This window comes from Triturus cristatus, chromosome 7, assembly GCF_964204655.1.
Source record: "Triturus cristatus chromosome 7, aTriCri1.1, whole genome shotgun sequence".
Taxonomy (NCBI): Eukaryota; Metazoa; Chordata; class Amphibia; order Caudata; family Salamandridae; genus Triturus; species Triturus cristatus.
The window spans coordinates 1,809,138,902-1,809,156,228 of NC_140590.1; the positions used below are offsets into that span (position 1 = coordinate 1,809,138,902).

General features: G+C 42.2%; 1 protein-coding gene across 1 annotated transcript; it reads left to right on the forward strand.

Annotated features, from left to right (window-relative positions):
• The first annotated feature begins 4,254 nt into the window (after positions 1-4,254).
• Positions 4,255-5,193, forward strand: LOC146813228 (olfactory receptor 5J3-like). The gene has a single exon (XM_085615320.1). The coding sequence runs from the start codon at positions 4,255-4,257 to the stop codon at positions 5,191-5,193; it is 939 nt and encodes a 312-aa protein (XP_085471446.1).
• Positions 5,194-17,327: the final 12,134 nt, after the last annotated feature.

Genomic DNA, 17,327 nt, shown 5'->3' on the forward strand with positions numbered 1-17,327 from the left:
CATGAAGTTGTCTGCTGCAATACTGTTCTCATTCCACCCCCGCATGGGCGGCGGGATGTTTCCATCTGACCTTCGATTCCAACCTTGAAAGCAGAGTCCAACTAGTTGAGCAGAATAGAGCGCCATTGTCCCACAAACAGGTGCCTTTGACTTCCCTCGTGAAATATTTGTCCTTCACGTTGCTACTACGCGCACTGAGGAACAGGCGCTTCTGAATACTGACCTCCCCCTGCATTTCGGCTCTTTGATCCAATGTATTATCAATGCCTCGTCCACGACCGGCCTGGCTCAATTTGTGTGAACATGTGGGGCTCGGGTCTCGTGACCTCCTTCCACACTATTATTTGTGTAATTTCGGCATTTTACATTCACTGTTCCCGAGCATCTTTGGAGGTGTTCTGCTGCAACTGGCGCTGGTGGAAGGTGTGCTGCTTTTACTTTTCATACCACGGAATGGCTGCTCCTTCTGTGCCACACGAGCGCCTGTCCCGTCTGCATCTTCTTCGTGATAGGATGCTTGACTTCTATGGTACTTTGCCATTGGCGACTTTGAGCCTGGCTTATGGATTATCCTTCAGGTATTCCTACTTCACCTGCGTACAACCTGTATTGCACTGCCTGGATTGTCCCTTTGAATGGCCTCTGGATTTGTGCTTGACCAACATGCTGTCTCCGGTGCCGGATTTCGATCGACTGATGCGGCCCTTAGTGTCTCACGAGTTGTCCTGTTATGGTGTCCGGATCATGGAGTGTGGAGCGGCGCTTGGTATCCTGGGTAATTGGGACATCTCAGCGGCAGCCTACGACTTCTTGTCCATGAGCTATTTGGAGGAACATTCCGGGTGCCCTCAGATTGTGCTAGAGGCTCCGTTGGTTGGAGCACACGTATGTTCCTTTTCTTTACTCAATTGGATGGCTGAGACTTTTAGTGGCCCTGAAAACGATTGGCTGTTGGAAGCCGTGGCCACATATGCTGCCTATACATTCATGGATTGACTGGATAGTCGTCCATTGCGCCTGTGCTACTGGACAGCACCCTGGCGCGACATTCATTTCTTTTATTTCTCGTTTTTCTCTTCCTGATGGTCTGCTTGAGTTGTTTACTATATATGCATTGTGTTTTTTACAATTGTATGCTGCAATTAATTGGACTGTAGGACTTTGGCGCTGCATTGGTTATGCCCTGTCCTGCTCTGACCAAACTGAACTCTGCTTTCTCTCTTTTCTTGCCTATTACATATTGCTTCGCTCAAGGGGGCGTGTAGTGAGTTCTCCCTGCATACGAACATGCATTGTTCAGTTGGCATGACCGCGTTGAATGTTATGTAGCCATATTTGTGTCTTTGCACACGACACTGCGTTTACATGTTCTTTCTTGAATAAACTGATGACTCGAAAATTCCTTCAGACGAGTGCATTATGTTGTTCCCATCCCAAGCACTGCGCAGCGACCTTGGTCTGTACATGCTGTGACACACAGTCTGGAATTTTACACAATGCATGTTTTCCACTCTGGGTTGTTCGACCCACGATTTAGCCATGGCACACGCGCAGCTGCACATACCTGACAGTTGGTGCTTTTAATATCACAGACATCATGTTTATTATTCAGACCGAAGGCGAGCCTTCCTGCGAGGAGACTCCTGATGCTCCTGTGATGTGATTTCACTGAGCTGATCTTTGAGGTATGGGGTCCCCTATTCAAGCCTGAGAGACCTTCTATGATGGCATGATTGTGATATTGGCTACTTGGTTAAGGGTAGGTGGTAGTATCCTCTGTATTTTCCGAATCGCTAAATACCACCTCGGTATTTACCGAATCGGTGGATTCCACCTCGGTATTTACCGAATCGGTGGATTCCACCTCGGTATTTACCGATTCGGTGTATTCCGATTCGTAATTACCGAATGTTACCGAATCGGTAACTGTTACCGAATTTTTACCTACATATAACTTACCGATTCTAATTTGCCGATTCGGTACGGCTCGGTATTTACGAACCGGTAACATTTATTTACCTACATGAGGCCCTAAGTGAGGTATTGCCCAGAGTAACATGATGCTGAGCTAAGCTGCCACTGGTGCCGGGGATCAAACCATAAACACGTGCTCGGAAGTCGGGCACTCTGGCCGCTGCGCCACATCTCTCCCTATTAGAGTGCTGAAGTTCATCTATTTTCATGCCCAACACCAGAATATGGATGGAATAAACTACTAAAATAACTCAGAACTAACACAGAACTGTTGACATTCTGAAAGGACAAAAAGCAAAAGGTTTTAGTATGAATTTACCGGAGTCCATGGGTCTACTAATTTTCCTTTTTCTGTCACTTGTGAACACCTTTATTGCCCGTTTTTCAACAGTAATGGCATAAAAACACTGTTTTCTATGTAAGTAGTAATAAATAGATGTTCCTTCAAGCAGCCTTTATTGCATTTCTGCATTAGTGAAAAGTGAAATTAGGCTTGAGCTAAATGTTGATTGTGTGGGCTAAATTTTGTATGACATAAAATTATAGAAATGTTGAAATTTTGCAATTTTGTGAAACTATTTACGCATCAATGCACCATGAGTCCAGTGAAAGACTGGTGGGCATTGAAAACTCTGCTCAAACTAATCTCTGTCTGGTATCTTGGTAGACTGGAAAAATTCAAGCAATATATTGTCAAAATATATTTCACTTTGTTTGCCAGCCATATTTGATAAAGTGGTTTACATTTTTTTAAATCTTACATTTGGTAAGAAATGCTTTTTGAAATCAATGAATACAAAATAATGTTTCAATGGACAATCGTTAGGGAATCACAATTTGCGATTCCCTAAATGCAATGCAAGAAGCATTCTCAGAATGCAACTTTGCATTAAGGAACGGAAATTACCACCAACTTCAAGTTGAACACAAAATTGCATTTTTCCAAGTGCCATGTTACGCATACACATGCCCTTAGAGCATGTGTGTGTGCCACATTTGCACACATGAAATTTTGGGGGTTGCATCACGGTGGCCCCCTATCACCCTTAAATGACATTCACAGTTTGTGATTATCTATTTGGTAATAGTAAATTGCAAATGCCTTCCCATTCATTATGGGTGGTATCAGGAAAAAAGGCAAGGCTGGTTTCTCATATAATATCAGAGCTAACACACACCAGAAACTCTCAGGATAAGTCTAGTTTTGTCACATACCACTTCAGTGATTGGTGCTTAGGAGGCTTGTTAATGAAAAGTAGCCCACCTCTTCAAACTGAACACCTTAAGACAACAAGCATCTCTGTGCCATCTTTGCACATTGTGAGGCTTACATTCCACTACATCAAATAACATCACACTACATTATAATTTATTTATTTATTAAAATGCCCTCTAATGCAAAGTGTGCACACCCTATGCATTTCTAATGGCAGTATTCACAATTGGTGGAAACTTAACCTAAATAAATCTTTTGGGATTTTTCATCTAACCATTTTCATCTACTTTTTTTTTATCTCAACTTTACTTTTTCAGGTTACCTTTGTCAACCTGGTAAAGCAATTGTAAGAGAAATATTTTTTTTTGTAAGCTTCATGACCTGCATCCCTAGTTCTTCTTTGAAAAACAAACTTTGTCTTTTGTAATCTGGTGACCAACTCCCAATACCACACTCTATCCCCTCCTGTTTTTAAGTGCGTGTGATAGTAATACTGAATAACACATTTTTTTTTATTATTTGGGTGACTGACCTCCAATACCACACTCTATCCCCTCCTTCGCTTTTTTTCACCTTCTTCCTTATTTTGCTCCTCCTTATATCTCTTACCTTCTTTCCCTTAGGTGCCCTTTCACTTGTGCCCTATATAATAGCTGACCTGCCATTCCCCACTACTTGCTCAATCCCCCTTTTTAATTTAGGGCTCCCTAAAAGCCCCCTCCTTTTCTCATGTTTTTAGGAGACTGGTGTACCCCCTTTCCTTATCCTTCAAATGCAATTCCTTACTTTGGTGTCCCTTGCCACTGCGCAACTCATCCTCTTCTTTTTCCTTTTACTTAGCGTTTTAGTCAATTTGAATTTAACTCAATATTATACTTCCTTAAAATGGGGTTTCATTATTTTGTCCATTACATGGTATTAGTCTAGAACTTTTTCAGTCATGAACATGAAGATTCATTTCTATGTGGATGAACATATGTATACAATTTCTGCTCTCTGACAAACCCATACTTGTATTTCTTTCTAGTCAATCATCGCACCAGAGAAGAAGCAGAAGTGGAGGAATGGGAGACGGAAATCTCACCTCTTCATCAGATTTCATTCTTATCGGTTTCTCTGATCTGCCTCACCTGAAGTTTCCCATACTTATTGGATTTCTTCTTGTTTACCTGACAACCATTTCCGGAAATCTTCTTGTCATTTCTATTATATACACTGACTCCCATCTTCACACTCCCATGTATTTCTTTCTTTCTAACCTTTCTTTCATAGACATTTCTTACACCTCTATTATATTTCCAAGTATGCTGGCCAGCTTCATTCTAAAGAACATGCATATCACTCTTTGGCAATGCCTGGTACAATTATACTTTTTCTCAATTATGCTGGCAACAGAATTCTTTCTCCTGACCATCATGTCTTTTGATCGCTATGCTGCAATCTGTAATCCGTTAAAGTATGTAATGATAATGAATAGGTCTAAATGTCTCTGCATGGCCTGTGGAGCCTGGATTATTGGGATTTCAGAGCCTATATTTCACATATCCCTTCTATCCACGTTATCCTTTTGTAAGACTCTTAACATCAACCACTTCTTCTGTGACTACACCGCCCTGCTCAAGTTGTCTTGCACCAGCACCCGCACCATTGAGATAATGACTTTTGTTTTGTGTGTCATTGTTGTAATAACCTCATGTATTTTAATCCTCACATCATACATCAAAATTATATCTGCTATCTTAAAAATCCAGAGTTCATCAGGGAGACAGAAGGCTTTCTCAACGTGTGCTTCACACTTGACAGTCGTGATCATATACTACGGCATCCTTATATATGTCTACTTGCGACCGGCTTCAAATTATTCAGTAGGTCAGAGCAAAATGTTCTCCTTAGTCTACATTGGAATTATCCCAATGTGTAACCCAATTATTTACACTCTCAAAAATAAAGATTTTAAAGATGCAATACAAAGAAGGAAACGTAGAAGAAGTGTAGCTTGTTAATTAAAATAAATTTTAATTGATAACAATGCAATGCACGATATTATCATACTCCTGCATTTACCTATTTAAAGTGTTCATATAGTATGCAAAAAGAACAACCTTAGGAAAGCTATGGGGTCTTTCTAATTTTCTATGGGTGTTGTGTGAGCTATTTACCTAGTGTTGGGTCAATAGAGGAGATACACTATTGGCCTATAAGTACGTAGTTTGCTGGAAGGATGAGCCGTTGATACAATTTCTGAAACTTATCCAGAATACGACTCAAGCTTTGGGCTCTCTGAACCTTTTTGCAGTGCATAATTTGTCAAAGTATCAACATCAGACAGAGAAGTAGGTGAACTGTTACACACAAAATACCTAACCATTTTGTGACAATTGTACGTTCTGGGCATGATCAGTCCTGTGAGAAACATAGGTGTATTTGTTGTTAGTTGGTGTTTAACCCATTTTCACCATGAATAGACGCACTCAAAAATACGCAATTAGAATATACTTTTATGACTTTTAACTGCAACTATCAAAACCATCATAAAAGTGGTAACATTAGCGAATAACCAAAACAAAATTACAAATAACTGTGACATTAAAAGCAGTGATCTCTCTACATTTGTTCCCCAACACCTTCCTTTTCCTACTTAAGCTAACCTGAGCACTAAATAGAGCCTGTTCAAGTTTCTTATTTGGCTTTGCTTTCACTAAAATACCTTAGTGGATCAATGTAAGTAATGTTCCATATGACGAGAGCTTTTGTGTCCTTATGCATTCAACAGCTATGGTATCCCATCAAGTCTGTAATGCCTTTGGCTCTCAAAACGTTGTTTAAAGCTTCTGTCTGTGAAAGCCCAATCTCTCAGCTCTTGACTCCCTTGAAGTGAAGATACATTTGGCTGTATTCAACTTAACTACCCTTTCCAGATTCTTTCAAAAAGACAAGACCAGTTATTGAAAGTTATTTAAGATATCAATGCACATATTAGCCTTAGTGCACCTTCACATACCTCTGCTTCTGTTGTCTGTTTGAATTGTTCATATAAATAATTGCTGAGCTATCAAAACATTAACCAGTGCATACACACAATCAAAGCCTAAAAATACTGTGAAACAAACATAACAAATTCATGCTATATGTGTTTTTAATTGACAAATGTGCTTTCAAAAAAATATATATATGAAATGCTATAGGGACTATCTAAGCAGGAGAAATATTTCATCAGACGTTGATAGACATTTCACACAACAAAGAAGGGTTCAGATGAGAAATTAAAGAGTTCTACTAATATTCTTTCAAATCAAAACCACATATATCTGAATATCAGAAGTACTATTTATCTGTCATAGTAGGTGTGTTCATAAAGGAGCAATTCTAAAATTATTGTTTTTAAAAAATATACAACACTGAGTAAGGTAGACAACTACTCAAAAATCCTCCACCAACCCCAGTAAACTGAAAAACTACCAGCCAATCATCTTGCTGTCATTTCTAGCCAAGCTACTGGACAAGACCAACAACAGTCAACTCATGACACACCTGGAGCCGAACCAGCTACTTAACAATATGGTTTTCACAGCAATCACAGCACAGAGACGGCCCTGATCGCAGCCACAGATGTCATTTGCACCCTCCTCGACTGAGAAGCAACCGCTCTGATCCTCCTTGGCCTCTCAGATGCCTTCCACACTGTATCGCACATCAGGCTGATCAAAAGACTCCATCACATCAGGATGCAATGCTATATGCTCAGATGGATTTACAACTTCCTCGATGGAAGAACATGGAGGGCCTGCCTACCCCTTTCACCTCCATAACCAAGGATATTGTCTGTAGAGTCCCCTAGGGCTCTTCCCTCAGTGCTACTCACTTCATCGCATACGTGACCCCACTAGACAGCATCTTCGGGGCAAATGATCTCAACATAACATCGTATGCAGGCGACACTCAACTCACCCTCCACCTCACCATTTACTCCACCCCCATCAGGACCAACATCCACAGATGCTTGACAAGCATCACCAAAAGGATGAAGAACAACTGCCAGAAGCTCAACACAGACAATACAGAAGTACTAATCTTTGTAAAACCCAGCAACCCCTGGAACGATTCCTGGTCACTCCAAGACCTGTGACACGGACCTATACCCGCCGACCATGCCCGAAACCTTGTACTGGTCATTGATAACAAGCTTGCTGTGAAATCACAGATTAACGCCATATCCTCCACCTGTTTCCTCAAGCTGCGCATGGTACAGAAGATCTTAAAGTGGCTACCCTTGCAAACAAGGCACACCATGGCACATACCCTTATCACCAGCCAACAGGACTATGGCAACACGCTCTATGTAGAAATTGCCTCACACCTCCTTCAGAGACTTCAAACCATATGGAGCCCCGATATCAGACTCTTCTTCGACCTTCCCCAACAAACATACATTACACCCCACCTCAGGCAACTCCACTGGCTTTCCGTGCAGAAGAGATGCCAATTCAAGCTGCTGACCCACGCACATAAGGCTCTATACAACCAAGGACCCACCTACATTAACCACCTCCTGAACCTCCACCAACCAACGAGAAGATTACGCTCCCCTACCCTATCACTTGCCCATATGCCTCTCATCCACCGAAGCAGAAATGAAGGAGACTACTCCGATATCATAACAAAGACCCGGAAGAGCCTCCCATCGCAGCCTCCGACCATCACCTCTCTTGCGGCATTCCGAAGAGCCCTCGAGAACTGCCTTTTCAAATGAGCCTTCCAGGACCTGCAAGCGCCTGCATATCGTACCTCGTGATTAGCAGCGTTAATATAAATCTTCATTGATGGATAAGATACTGTTCATTACATAATAACATGGGAGAACCAAAGAAGAATGAAAGCTTATGTGAGCAGGTCTGTGCATGGTATGGATTTTCTGGAAAAGTCCAAAGCCTACTACTTGAAAATTGCTTCAGAGATTGTTTTAAGTCCTAAGTGGATTTTTATGAAGGTTAATATGTGGAAAAGGCTTAGGTAAAGTTTAAGAGATGATCGTTTGAGACATCTGATCAAATCTTATCAAAGCAGCTAGATGAGGGAGCGGTCAAGATGGCAGAAAATATAGATCCCCACAGTGGTTGTTCACGTAGGGTCTGATGCCACCTCCCTGCTCTGTCGCATGGAAACACCGGGCCCTGAATCTCTTACCTTGGGAATGCTTAGGATAACTTACCTGCGGGAGCCATTGAGGAGTACTCCTGTCATCCTTCAGCACCCTGAAGATGGCTGATGATGCCATGGCCCCTCCATGGACCCCAAGTGCTGCTTGCTTCTTTGGACAACTATTTCCTACATCTTGACTTGTGGGAAGAGCGACCTGGATGATTGGTGATGGTTGCATCTCGCCTTTACTCACCTGTTCACTGTAAGGAAGTCCCTGATGTTGTGCCACAGTACGGTCTGCTGCGCTGCTGGCAGTCTCTGCAGAGGTGGATCTCCAGCTGATGAGCTTCAGCTTCATCTTGTTGCCTGTACCCAGTATTCTCACTGTCTGATGGGGCCACATAGGTAGGAGGGGAGGTGCAGTCGCCTCCTCCTGCCCAAGTGCCTTGATACCCTCTCCAGTGATTAGTGCTCTCTGAAAATGAACATAGCATAACAATATAACATTCTTCTTCCTCTGGAACCAATGGAAACCATTTATTTGTGTGTGTGTGGGGGGGGGGGTGATAACTCATGCTTGACTTCCCTGCACTGTGTTCAACATAATATGTGACTATTTCTTTTACTTTTATGCAACATTCTATCTGTTACTTGATTGAGTTCAATTTGCCAGTTTTATAATTGTTGTATTGGAAGCTGCTCTAATACAGTCAAGAAACTGTGCTTGTTGAAATGTCATGCATAATCATTGTTATGTAAACTGTTGTTTGCAGATTGAAGCTGATAATATGTAAAAACACATATATACATTGGGGCTTGTTCTCCTAAAATTAACTGCAAAAATAATAGGCTAACTTTTTCTGTCTGGTAAGAAATTATTATTTTGCTCTTGGGGATAGGCTATTTACCTATGTCAGCCCCTTTTGATTTGAGAGAGACCAAGTGGTAGAGCTGATCATCATATATCTGTGTTGGATGCAAAGCACACAGCTTTTACCTATCCCATAACCCTCTTTTGAAAATATTGTCTCAAAAAGTTATCATCTTATTTAAAGCAGCCATCAGGGCTTGGGGCTATTTTTAATAAGTAGACACGATAAAATAAATAAAGAGTTAAGTAAGAAATTAAATAATGATACAGTAATTAATGTGAGTGATTTATTATAATTTAATTTAGTTTGATTTGAATATATAATTTAGTTGAAACGTTCCTATGCAGGATGCTGCACCAATAACATTCCTTAAGCGAACCTGCAGTATACCTCAATGCGAAGAGGTGCACTCAGAAACAATACAGAATTAACTCTGAATACTTGAACAGATGGCAGATTAAACATTAGGTGACAAGTGGTCGAAAGATGTCTACAAAGGCGTCCTACATTTCATAACATGAAAATAAAGAAAGTAGATTAAGAGACAGAGCTTGTTAGACTCACTGCCCCATGAATATTCACCAAAGAAAAGAAAATGTTAACACTTTTCCTTGATGGATGGGGAGAAGGGGGACATTTTAAGGGAAAAGGGAAATTAAATAAAGATACCCAGTCCTCTTCTCCACAACTTAAAATCCCCAGACAGCGCATCACAAATAGTGCACGATGGAGGGCACCATGTGTCTCTGCTTCCATCGAGTGCCCTTTCAAGTAAAAGGTGAGAGGCAGGTGCACTCAGTATTTGGTCCTGCTTTGTCTTTATTTCTGTCCTCGATGCATTAAACCTCAGAGGCTTGACAATGCAAAGCCCCTACCCCTGTTTATGATTGATCATTGTGCAAATATTTAATTTGTCCAACTAAATCACATGCATTTTGAGTGAATTTATGTTTCTAATAAACCACAATTAGATCTGTATTAAACTATATTTACTGCTGAAATAAATCCATGACAGAAGCTGGAAAACTGAATTACACAAATGTGTTCTAACATAGAAATAATATGCAAGGCCTAAGTTTGTTTCCACACACTAACATGCACGTCTAAATGTATAATGCATTTCTATAGGTGTAACACAAATATGAAATCTTGCATTTATTTGACAATTCTATTTGAGTACTTTAACAGCAATTACTGCCCATTTGCGCTGTAGTGTGAATAATAAGAAGTGAAAAGCATTATTATTTTATTTAGATGGTTTTGTATAGCGCGAACAAGACCGTTGTGGGTATCAGAGCGCTTCACATATCAGACATAGGAAAAAATGTGTACATATAAATACAGTGTTATGTGTATACAAGGTACATAATACAGAGAAATGCAAATAGCTATAGTTCAAGTGAATTTGGACATGAGAATCAATTTTACTTCTTTTTTGAAAAAAGCCGTAGATGGATTGAGTCTCGTTTCTGGGGGTAGGGCATTCCATATCCTGGGGGCCATTCCTGAGAAGGTACGATTGTACGTTTTTTTCTTGGAGAAACATTGCGGTTTCAGTAAAAGCTTTTTAGAACTCCTGGTAGATCTGTTACCACCTGATAATACCAGTTTTTCGGCTAGGTACCTAGGGGTTTTGTGGTGTAGTGCCTTATGAGTCATACAGGCAATTTTTAACTGGATCCTGGCCTCAAAAGGTAGCCAGTTTAGGGCATGTAGGTCAGGGGAGATGTTGCAGTTTCTTTTAGTGCCTGTAACGAGTCTGGCGGCTGTATTGATTGATGCTCTGAGAGGGGCGGTCGTTGTCTTGGGGAGACCACAGAGAGCGACGCTCCCATAGTCAACTCTGGGAATTACTAGGGATTGAACCGCCTGTTTGAAGTCCATTGCGGAAATGAAGGGTTTCAATTTTCTCAGTGTGTTGATCTGAAAGTTTGCTCCTTTTGTTGCAGCGCTGATGTGCTTCTGCATGTTTAGCTTATTATCCAGGGTTATTCCTAGAGATTTAGCGGAGTCAATGATGAAAGGTTGACCGTCGAGGGCAGTTAGGTGCTTCATCCACTCACGGATGGTCGTTGTTTAGTTGGGGGGAGCGATTAGGAGGAATTCTGTTTTTAGTGTGTTTAGCTTTAGATGATTCTTAGCTAGCCATGTCTGTGTCTTTTTGAGCGATGAGTTCAGGGACTTGATGTCGTCAAGAGATTGGATCTTAATGTAGAGTTGTGTGTCATCTGCGTACATGTGATATTGGATATTTTCGAGGCTGAGAAGCTCTGTGAGTGGTTCCATAAACAGATTGAAGAGTGTCGGGGAGAGGGAAGAGCCATGGGGTACTCCCAAGGTGACTGGGGTGGGGTTGGATAAAGATTGGTTGATCTTGAATCTTTATGTTCTGTTTTGGAGGAAGGAAGTGAACCAGTTTAACACTGTTCCGGAAAGCCCCATTCTAAGCTTCAGGAGGTTCAGTAAATTGTCATGTTTGACAGTGTCAAACGCTAAAGAGAGGTCAAGTAGGATTAGCAAGCATGCTTTGTTTTGGTCCAGTATTTGTAACGTGTCATCAATTATGTGGGTCATGGCTGATTCGGTACTATGCCCTGATCGAAAGCCTGATTGGAATTGGTCAAGCAGGTTGAAGTGGTCTATGTGCTTACTAAGCTGCATGTGGACACATTTTTCGAGTAGTTTGGCCAAGGTTGAGATATTGGATATTGGGCGATAGTTGTTTAGGTCTGATGGGTCCGCTGAAAATTTCTTAAGGATGGGGGTTACCTGACCGGCTTTGAGGATGTCAGGGATGGTTCCTTGCAAAAGAGAGGAATTTATGACTCTAGTCCATAGGGGCACTAGCAGTGGCATGAAGGTCTTTGAGCGGGATGCTGGAAGGGGTCTGTGAAATGATTGGAAGCATTCAGAGTGGTGAGCGTATTTAGGATAGTTTCTTAGCTGTAGAGGTTGAAGGTAGTCCAGGAGGCATTGTTCTTGAGGTCGTGTATTATGGGAGAGTTAAGTGGGGTACTTGGTGAGGACCATGAGGGGATTGAGTGTGTATCGGTAATGGATAATAGATCATTAAGTAGGTCTGTCTTTAATTCATTGGATTAATAAATTACTTGCATTAATGATTAGAAATGAGTGCTTAGGGTCACAATTTAAATGTGCACACGAAATTCATTTTAGCTTGGCCAAGACTAGCCTTGAAACTCTACACATGGAATTGACCTTAATTTCTGACTTTGCTGTTTCAGGTGCCTCCCATGGCTTCATCTAAATAGAATTTCAATTGTAATGAATTAGAGGTAGCTAGGCCTTGGAAACTGGTACCGACAAGTCAAGGATGAAGATGAGAAGATGCAACTTGACCTCCCTGACCAGCCTGTTCCAGGAGGTTTGTAATTTCAAACCTGGGAATGGCAGCCCTGTGTCTGTGCCATGGGAAAGATGTTGCCATCCACCTAAACCTCGATCACTGATTGGCTGGAAGTGGGGTGATCAACCAAATCCCATCTATACTTCATTCCTTGGCTATAGCAATATGTTACCCCAGTTCACTGCCCAACAGAGTCCCTTTGGCCTTGGAGACGTGCAGACCTCTCTGCTTTCCTGATTTGCAGCCTCAATGTGGCTGTATGCTGACACTTCTGCTTCTGTGGAGTACCACCACTGAGGTCTCCTCGATGCTGACACCTTCCTGACATTCCCTTTAGAGACCCGTAAAAAAAAATATGCTGATCCAACCCGAGTGTAGAGTAGCTAATTTAACTATTTCCTGCTTCTGGACTTACATGATTACTGAACGTCTTCATGCATGTTAAGCAGAACCGGAGTTCCTTCAAGGAACACAAGGCAGCTTTTACTGTAATTTGTGTTTCAGGGATCACTTTCTTAGCTTGTGTACTGTTGCAAAGACTGCACCCGTTTAGAATTCCTAATGTACCTGTGATAGTAATTTATGTCATTGAGATTTTGCTAACCTGCTGAATTCTGGATTTAATGCAACTCTGTAATAAACATACTAAACTTTATTTCCTGTCTCTTAGTTTACTCTGTTGCACTGTCATTATTTCTCAGGTTCAGTTAACCTCGTTTTTGCCTCAATCAGCCACAAGTGTCCCAGGTTGGGGGGAAGAGCCCACTAGCCGTGAATTTGCACAGTTTCCACTGGAGCAGCTTGGTGGCAGAGGATGGACTGGATGTGAACGCAAGAATAGGGCGTTATTTACCTCAGTCCCAGCCACATCCAGGGGCGTAACACAGGCCCCAGCATCCCCTGCGATGCGGGGGCCCCGAGCTGCAGGGGACCCCTCCGCCGAGTACTAAGGCCTTAGAGTTCTGGATTAAATCCGGAGTGGGGGCCCCTCCATGTACCTTGCAGGGGGGCCCCCTGAGCTTTTGTTACGCCACTGTCCACATACCAAAAGCCCATGTTGCGTTCGATGATTTGACGGAGTTCCATTGGTTCGGGAGGAGTTGGTGTGAGTATCAATAGGGTTGCACGTTGCTTTGCAAGTTGTTGTTCAGCAGAGGGTGTGAGTGTAGAGCTTGATACAGATGAGCTGAAGAGATCATCGGGTCCAACGTGGCCTAAGGTCCTAGTATAGTATCAAAAAGTGTAGAAGGCACTATATTGATTTGCATCGTGTGATTTGAGGTGTTAATTGTGAGACGTCGTCGGCTGCACCATTAAGATAGGCACAATTATCTTTGTATGATAATAAAGTGAGGATGGGATAGTGTATCCATTTGCAAGGAGGGGACACCATCTTAGTCAGGGTGGGCCTTATTTATGGAGGCCCGCGTCACTCGTGCGCCGCTGTTGCGTCACTTTTAGTGACACAGTGGTGGTGTAAATAATGCGCTATATTGCACCATATTTACAAAAAGTGACGCACCTAGGCACATGCGTCGCTTCGTAAACACCATGTTCTGCATCCTACCTGCGTAAGTTATAATGAATGCAGGGCGGGTATTCCCCCACAAGAAAGGGTCTTAGAAATCTATGAGATTTCGCTGCACCACTTCTAGGATGCCAATGCGTCAAAACCTTACGCCTGCTTCATGGCAGGCGTAAGGATGACGCAGGCCCTTTCACATGGAGCTTGCCCGATGTGAAAGGAACATTACTGGAGTTGCGTCAGGATGCCGACACAACTCAAGTAATGCCTCAGTTTTGCGCCAACAGGTATATCAGTAATACTGACATATCTGTCATTCCTTGCAACATGATGCGTCATACTGTAATTATCACACATCATTGGTGTTGCAAGGGGGGCGCACTATAAAGTGTTGCATCCCTGGTTCCAGGCAGTGATGCGCCACTTCTCAAAAATGAGGCCGTGTGAACTTTGCTGGTCAAGGTTTTCCTTTAATGTTAATGCAAGCTAGGGAATACATTTGAGAATAGTTCTTGTATGTTTGCATTCTTTATCTATTTAGTTTAACTGGCAAGGATTATCTTTTGTTTTGCGATTTGTCTCGTAATTGTTAAGGAAGAGTGCGTTTAGAAAACTATACAGAAGAGTTAATCACTGCGTGAAGTGAGGTTAACGTCATAGTGTGCCGCGCTGGTAATAGTCGGTTGGTGTGAAGTCTTGCTGTATTGGTTGTCTACGTCATAAAGTGTTGCGCTGTCCCTGGGTGTTTTGCTCAGAATAAAGCATTGTGAGTAGAAAATTACTTCCTGATTTGAATTTAAAATCAATTGTTGATCTTGTTGAAAATTCAGGATTTCATTTATAAAAACTGCTGCTTTGCTGCAACAATACAGCGATGCAGCAGTTTTCACTGTACCTTCCTTGCGACACGATGGATGCCCCGTACTTAATGTACGGCACTCCATGGCACAAGGTTTTACAGATACAACAGTATTTCTGACATATATGTGGGTGCAAAAGTGACAATTGCTGGGGTGTGTCTGAAAACAGACGCTACTCCAGCAATGTGTCCATTCATATGGGGCAAGCCATGGAAAGGGCCTGCATCTGTCTTACGCCTGCTGTGAGGCAGGCATAAGATATTGACACAGTAGCGTCCTAGAAGTGTCACAGTGAAATCTCATAGATTTCCAACCTGCATCCAATATACCTGATGCAGGTATAATGTAGCCAGGCCTTTAAAAAGTGACACATCTGCTTATATGCTTCTCTTTGTAAATATGGGACAACGTGGCACATTATTTACGCAGCCGCTGCATCACAAAAAGTGACCCAACGGCAGCATAAAAGTTTCACAGGCCTTCATGAATAAGGCCCAAAGGGCCTCATTTATGAGAAGTGACGCATCGCTGCATAAAAGCAGCGATGCGTCACTTCTCAGTGCGCCCTCCTTGCGACATGATTGATGCGTCATATTTACTGTATGACGCAACATGTTGCAAGGAGTTACAGAAACGTCAGTATTTCTGACGTATCTGTATGGCGCAAAAGTGACGTATTGCTGGAGTGTGTCACAAAAGTGATGCAACCCCACCAATGTGTCCTTTCACATGGGGCAAGCCCCATGTGAAAGGGCCTGCGTCAGTCTTACACCTGCTGTGAGGCAGGCGCCAGATATTGACGCATTTGCATCCTAGAAGTGGCGCAGTGAAATCTTATAGATTTCACTGCATCACTTCTATAACCCTTTCTTGCGTCAGAACGCCCCCCTGCATACATTATACCTGGCGCAGGTATATTGTAGCGCAGGGGTTTACAAAGTGACGCATCTACCTAGATGCGTCACTTTGTAAATATGGTGCAACAAGGCACATTTTTTACGCTGCTGGTGCGTCACAAAAAGTGACGCACCGGCGGCATAAAAGTGACGCATGGCCTCATAAATAAGGCACAATGTTTTTAAAGGTGAAACAAGGATTGAGATGGGGTGACATGTTGATACTTGTTAGAGAGGGAGAGGAGGTTCCACCCGAAGGAACTCAAGGGCACTACATGTTTATAAGTGAAGGGATCCACATATAAGATCACAGAGAATGAAGGTACATTGCCATTTACTTTCCATGGCACTTTTAATATAAGAATCCTTGAAAATTTGAGAAGAATGCTGTATGAGATGAAACTATCTCCTAGACCTGCACAATTGAAGCACTGAATTCTTGAGAACACACAGTTCAGAATAAAGAAAGGCCAAAATGTTAAGGGAAAGCTAGAAAGGCAGTTCATTCATGCACCTATGCTAAATAGGATTTCTAAAGATTGAATGTAAAAATAGTGCTTAGAATAAATGAATGCCTAGGGGGTTATCTGTTCACACTCATACATTACTGTATAGTGTCTACTTATTAAAAATAGACACAAGCCCTGATTACTGCTTGAAACAATTTTTCAAAAGAGGATTATCAGATAGGTAAAAGCTGTGTGCATTATATCTTTATTATCCAACACATATATATGATGATTAGCACTAGCAATTGGTATTTCTCAAATCAAAAGGGTCTGACATACGTGTTGGACTTGGACCTTTTTGCAGGGTCATCCCTAAACTTTTTGCCTTCCTCCTGTATTTTTTCTGACCTGGTGTTGGCTGTTTTATGACTCTGGGCACCTTACCACTGCTGATCAGTGCTAAGGTGCATATGCCCTCCCTATGGTAAAATGTATTATGTGAATTGACTTCCATGTTTGGCTTATTTGGTTTACTATCAGCCCCTAGTAGAGGGCACCAGGGGTGCCAAGGGCTTGTATATCCAAATGCTGCTAGTGGGCTTGCAGCACTGTTTGTGCCACCCACAGAAGCAGCCTGGTAAAATGTGTCTAAGGTCTGCCATTGCAGAACCTGCATGCAGTCTGGTACTGTCATGCTGACTGGGCAAGTGTCCCCACTTGCAAGTCCCTAAACCTTCCCTTACCTTCATGTTAGTCACCCCTAAGGTAGGCCCTAGGGCAGGGTGCATTGTAAGGATAAAGTGGGACATGCCCTGAAGTGTGTGGCATGTCCTAATAGTGAATTACAGCTATTTTCGTTTTTCACTATTGTAAGGCTACCTGCTCTCCATAGGCCAGAATGGGCTGCTAGATTATGACACCCTATAATCCTAGCAGGCTCAGGAAGCATGGTAGAAATTCATGTTTAGTATGCCTGAACTCAGAATAATAAAATACATCTTTTAGCAAAGGTTATTTTAATATCCTGGG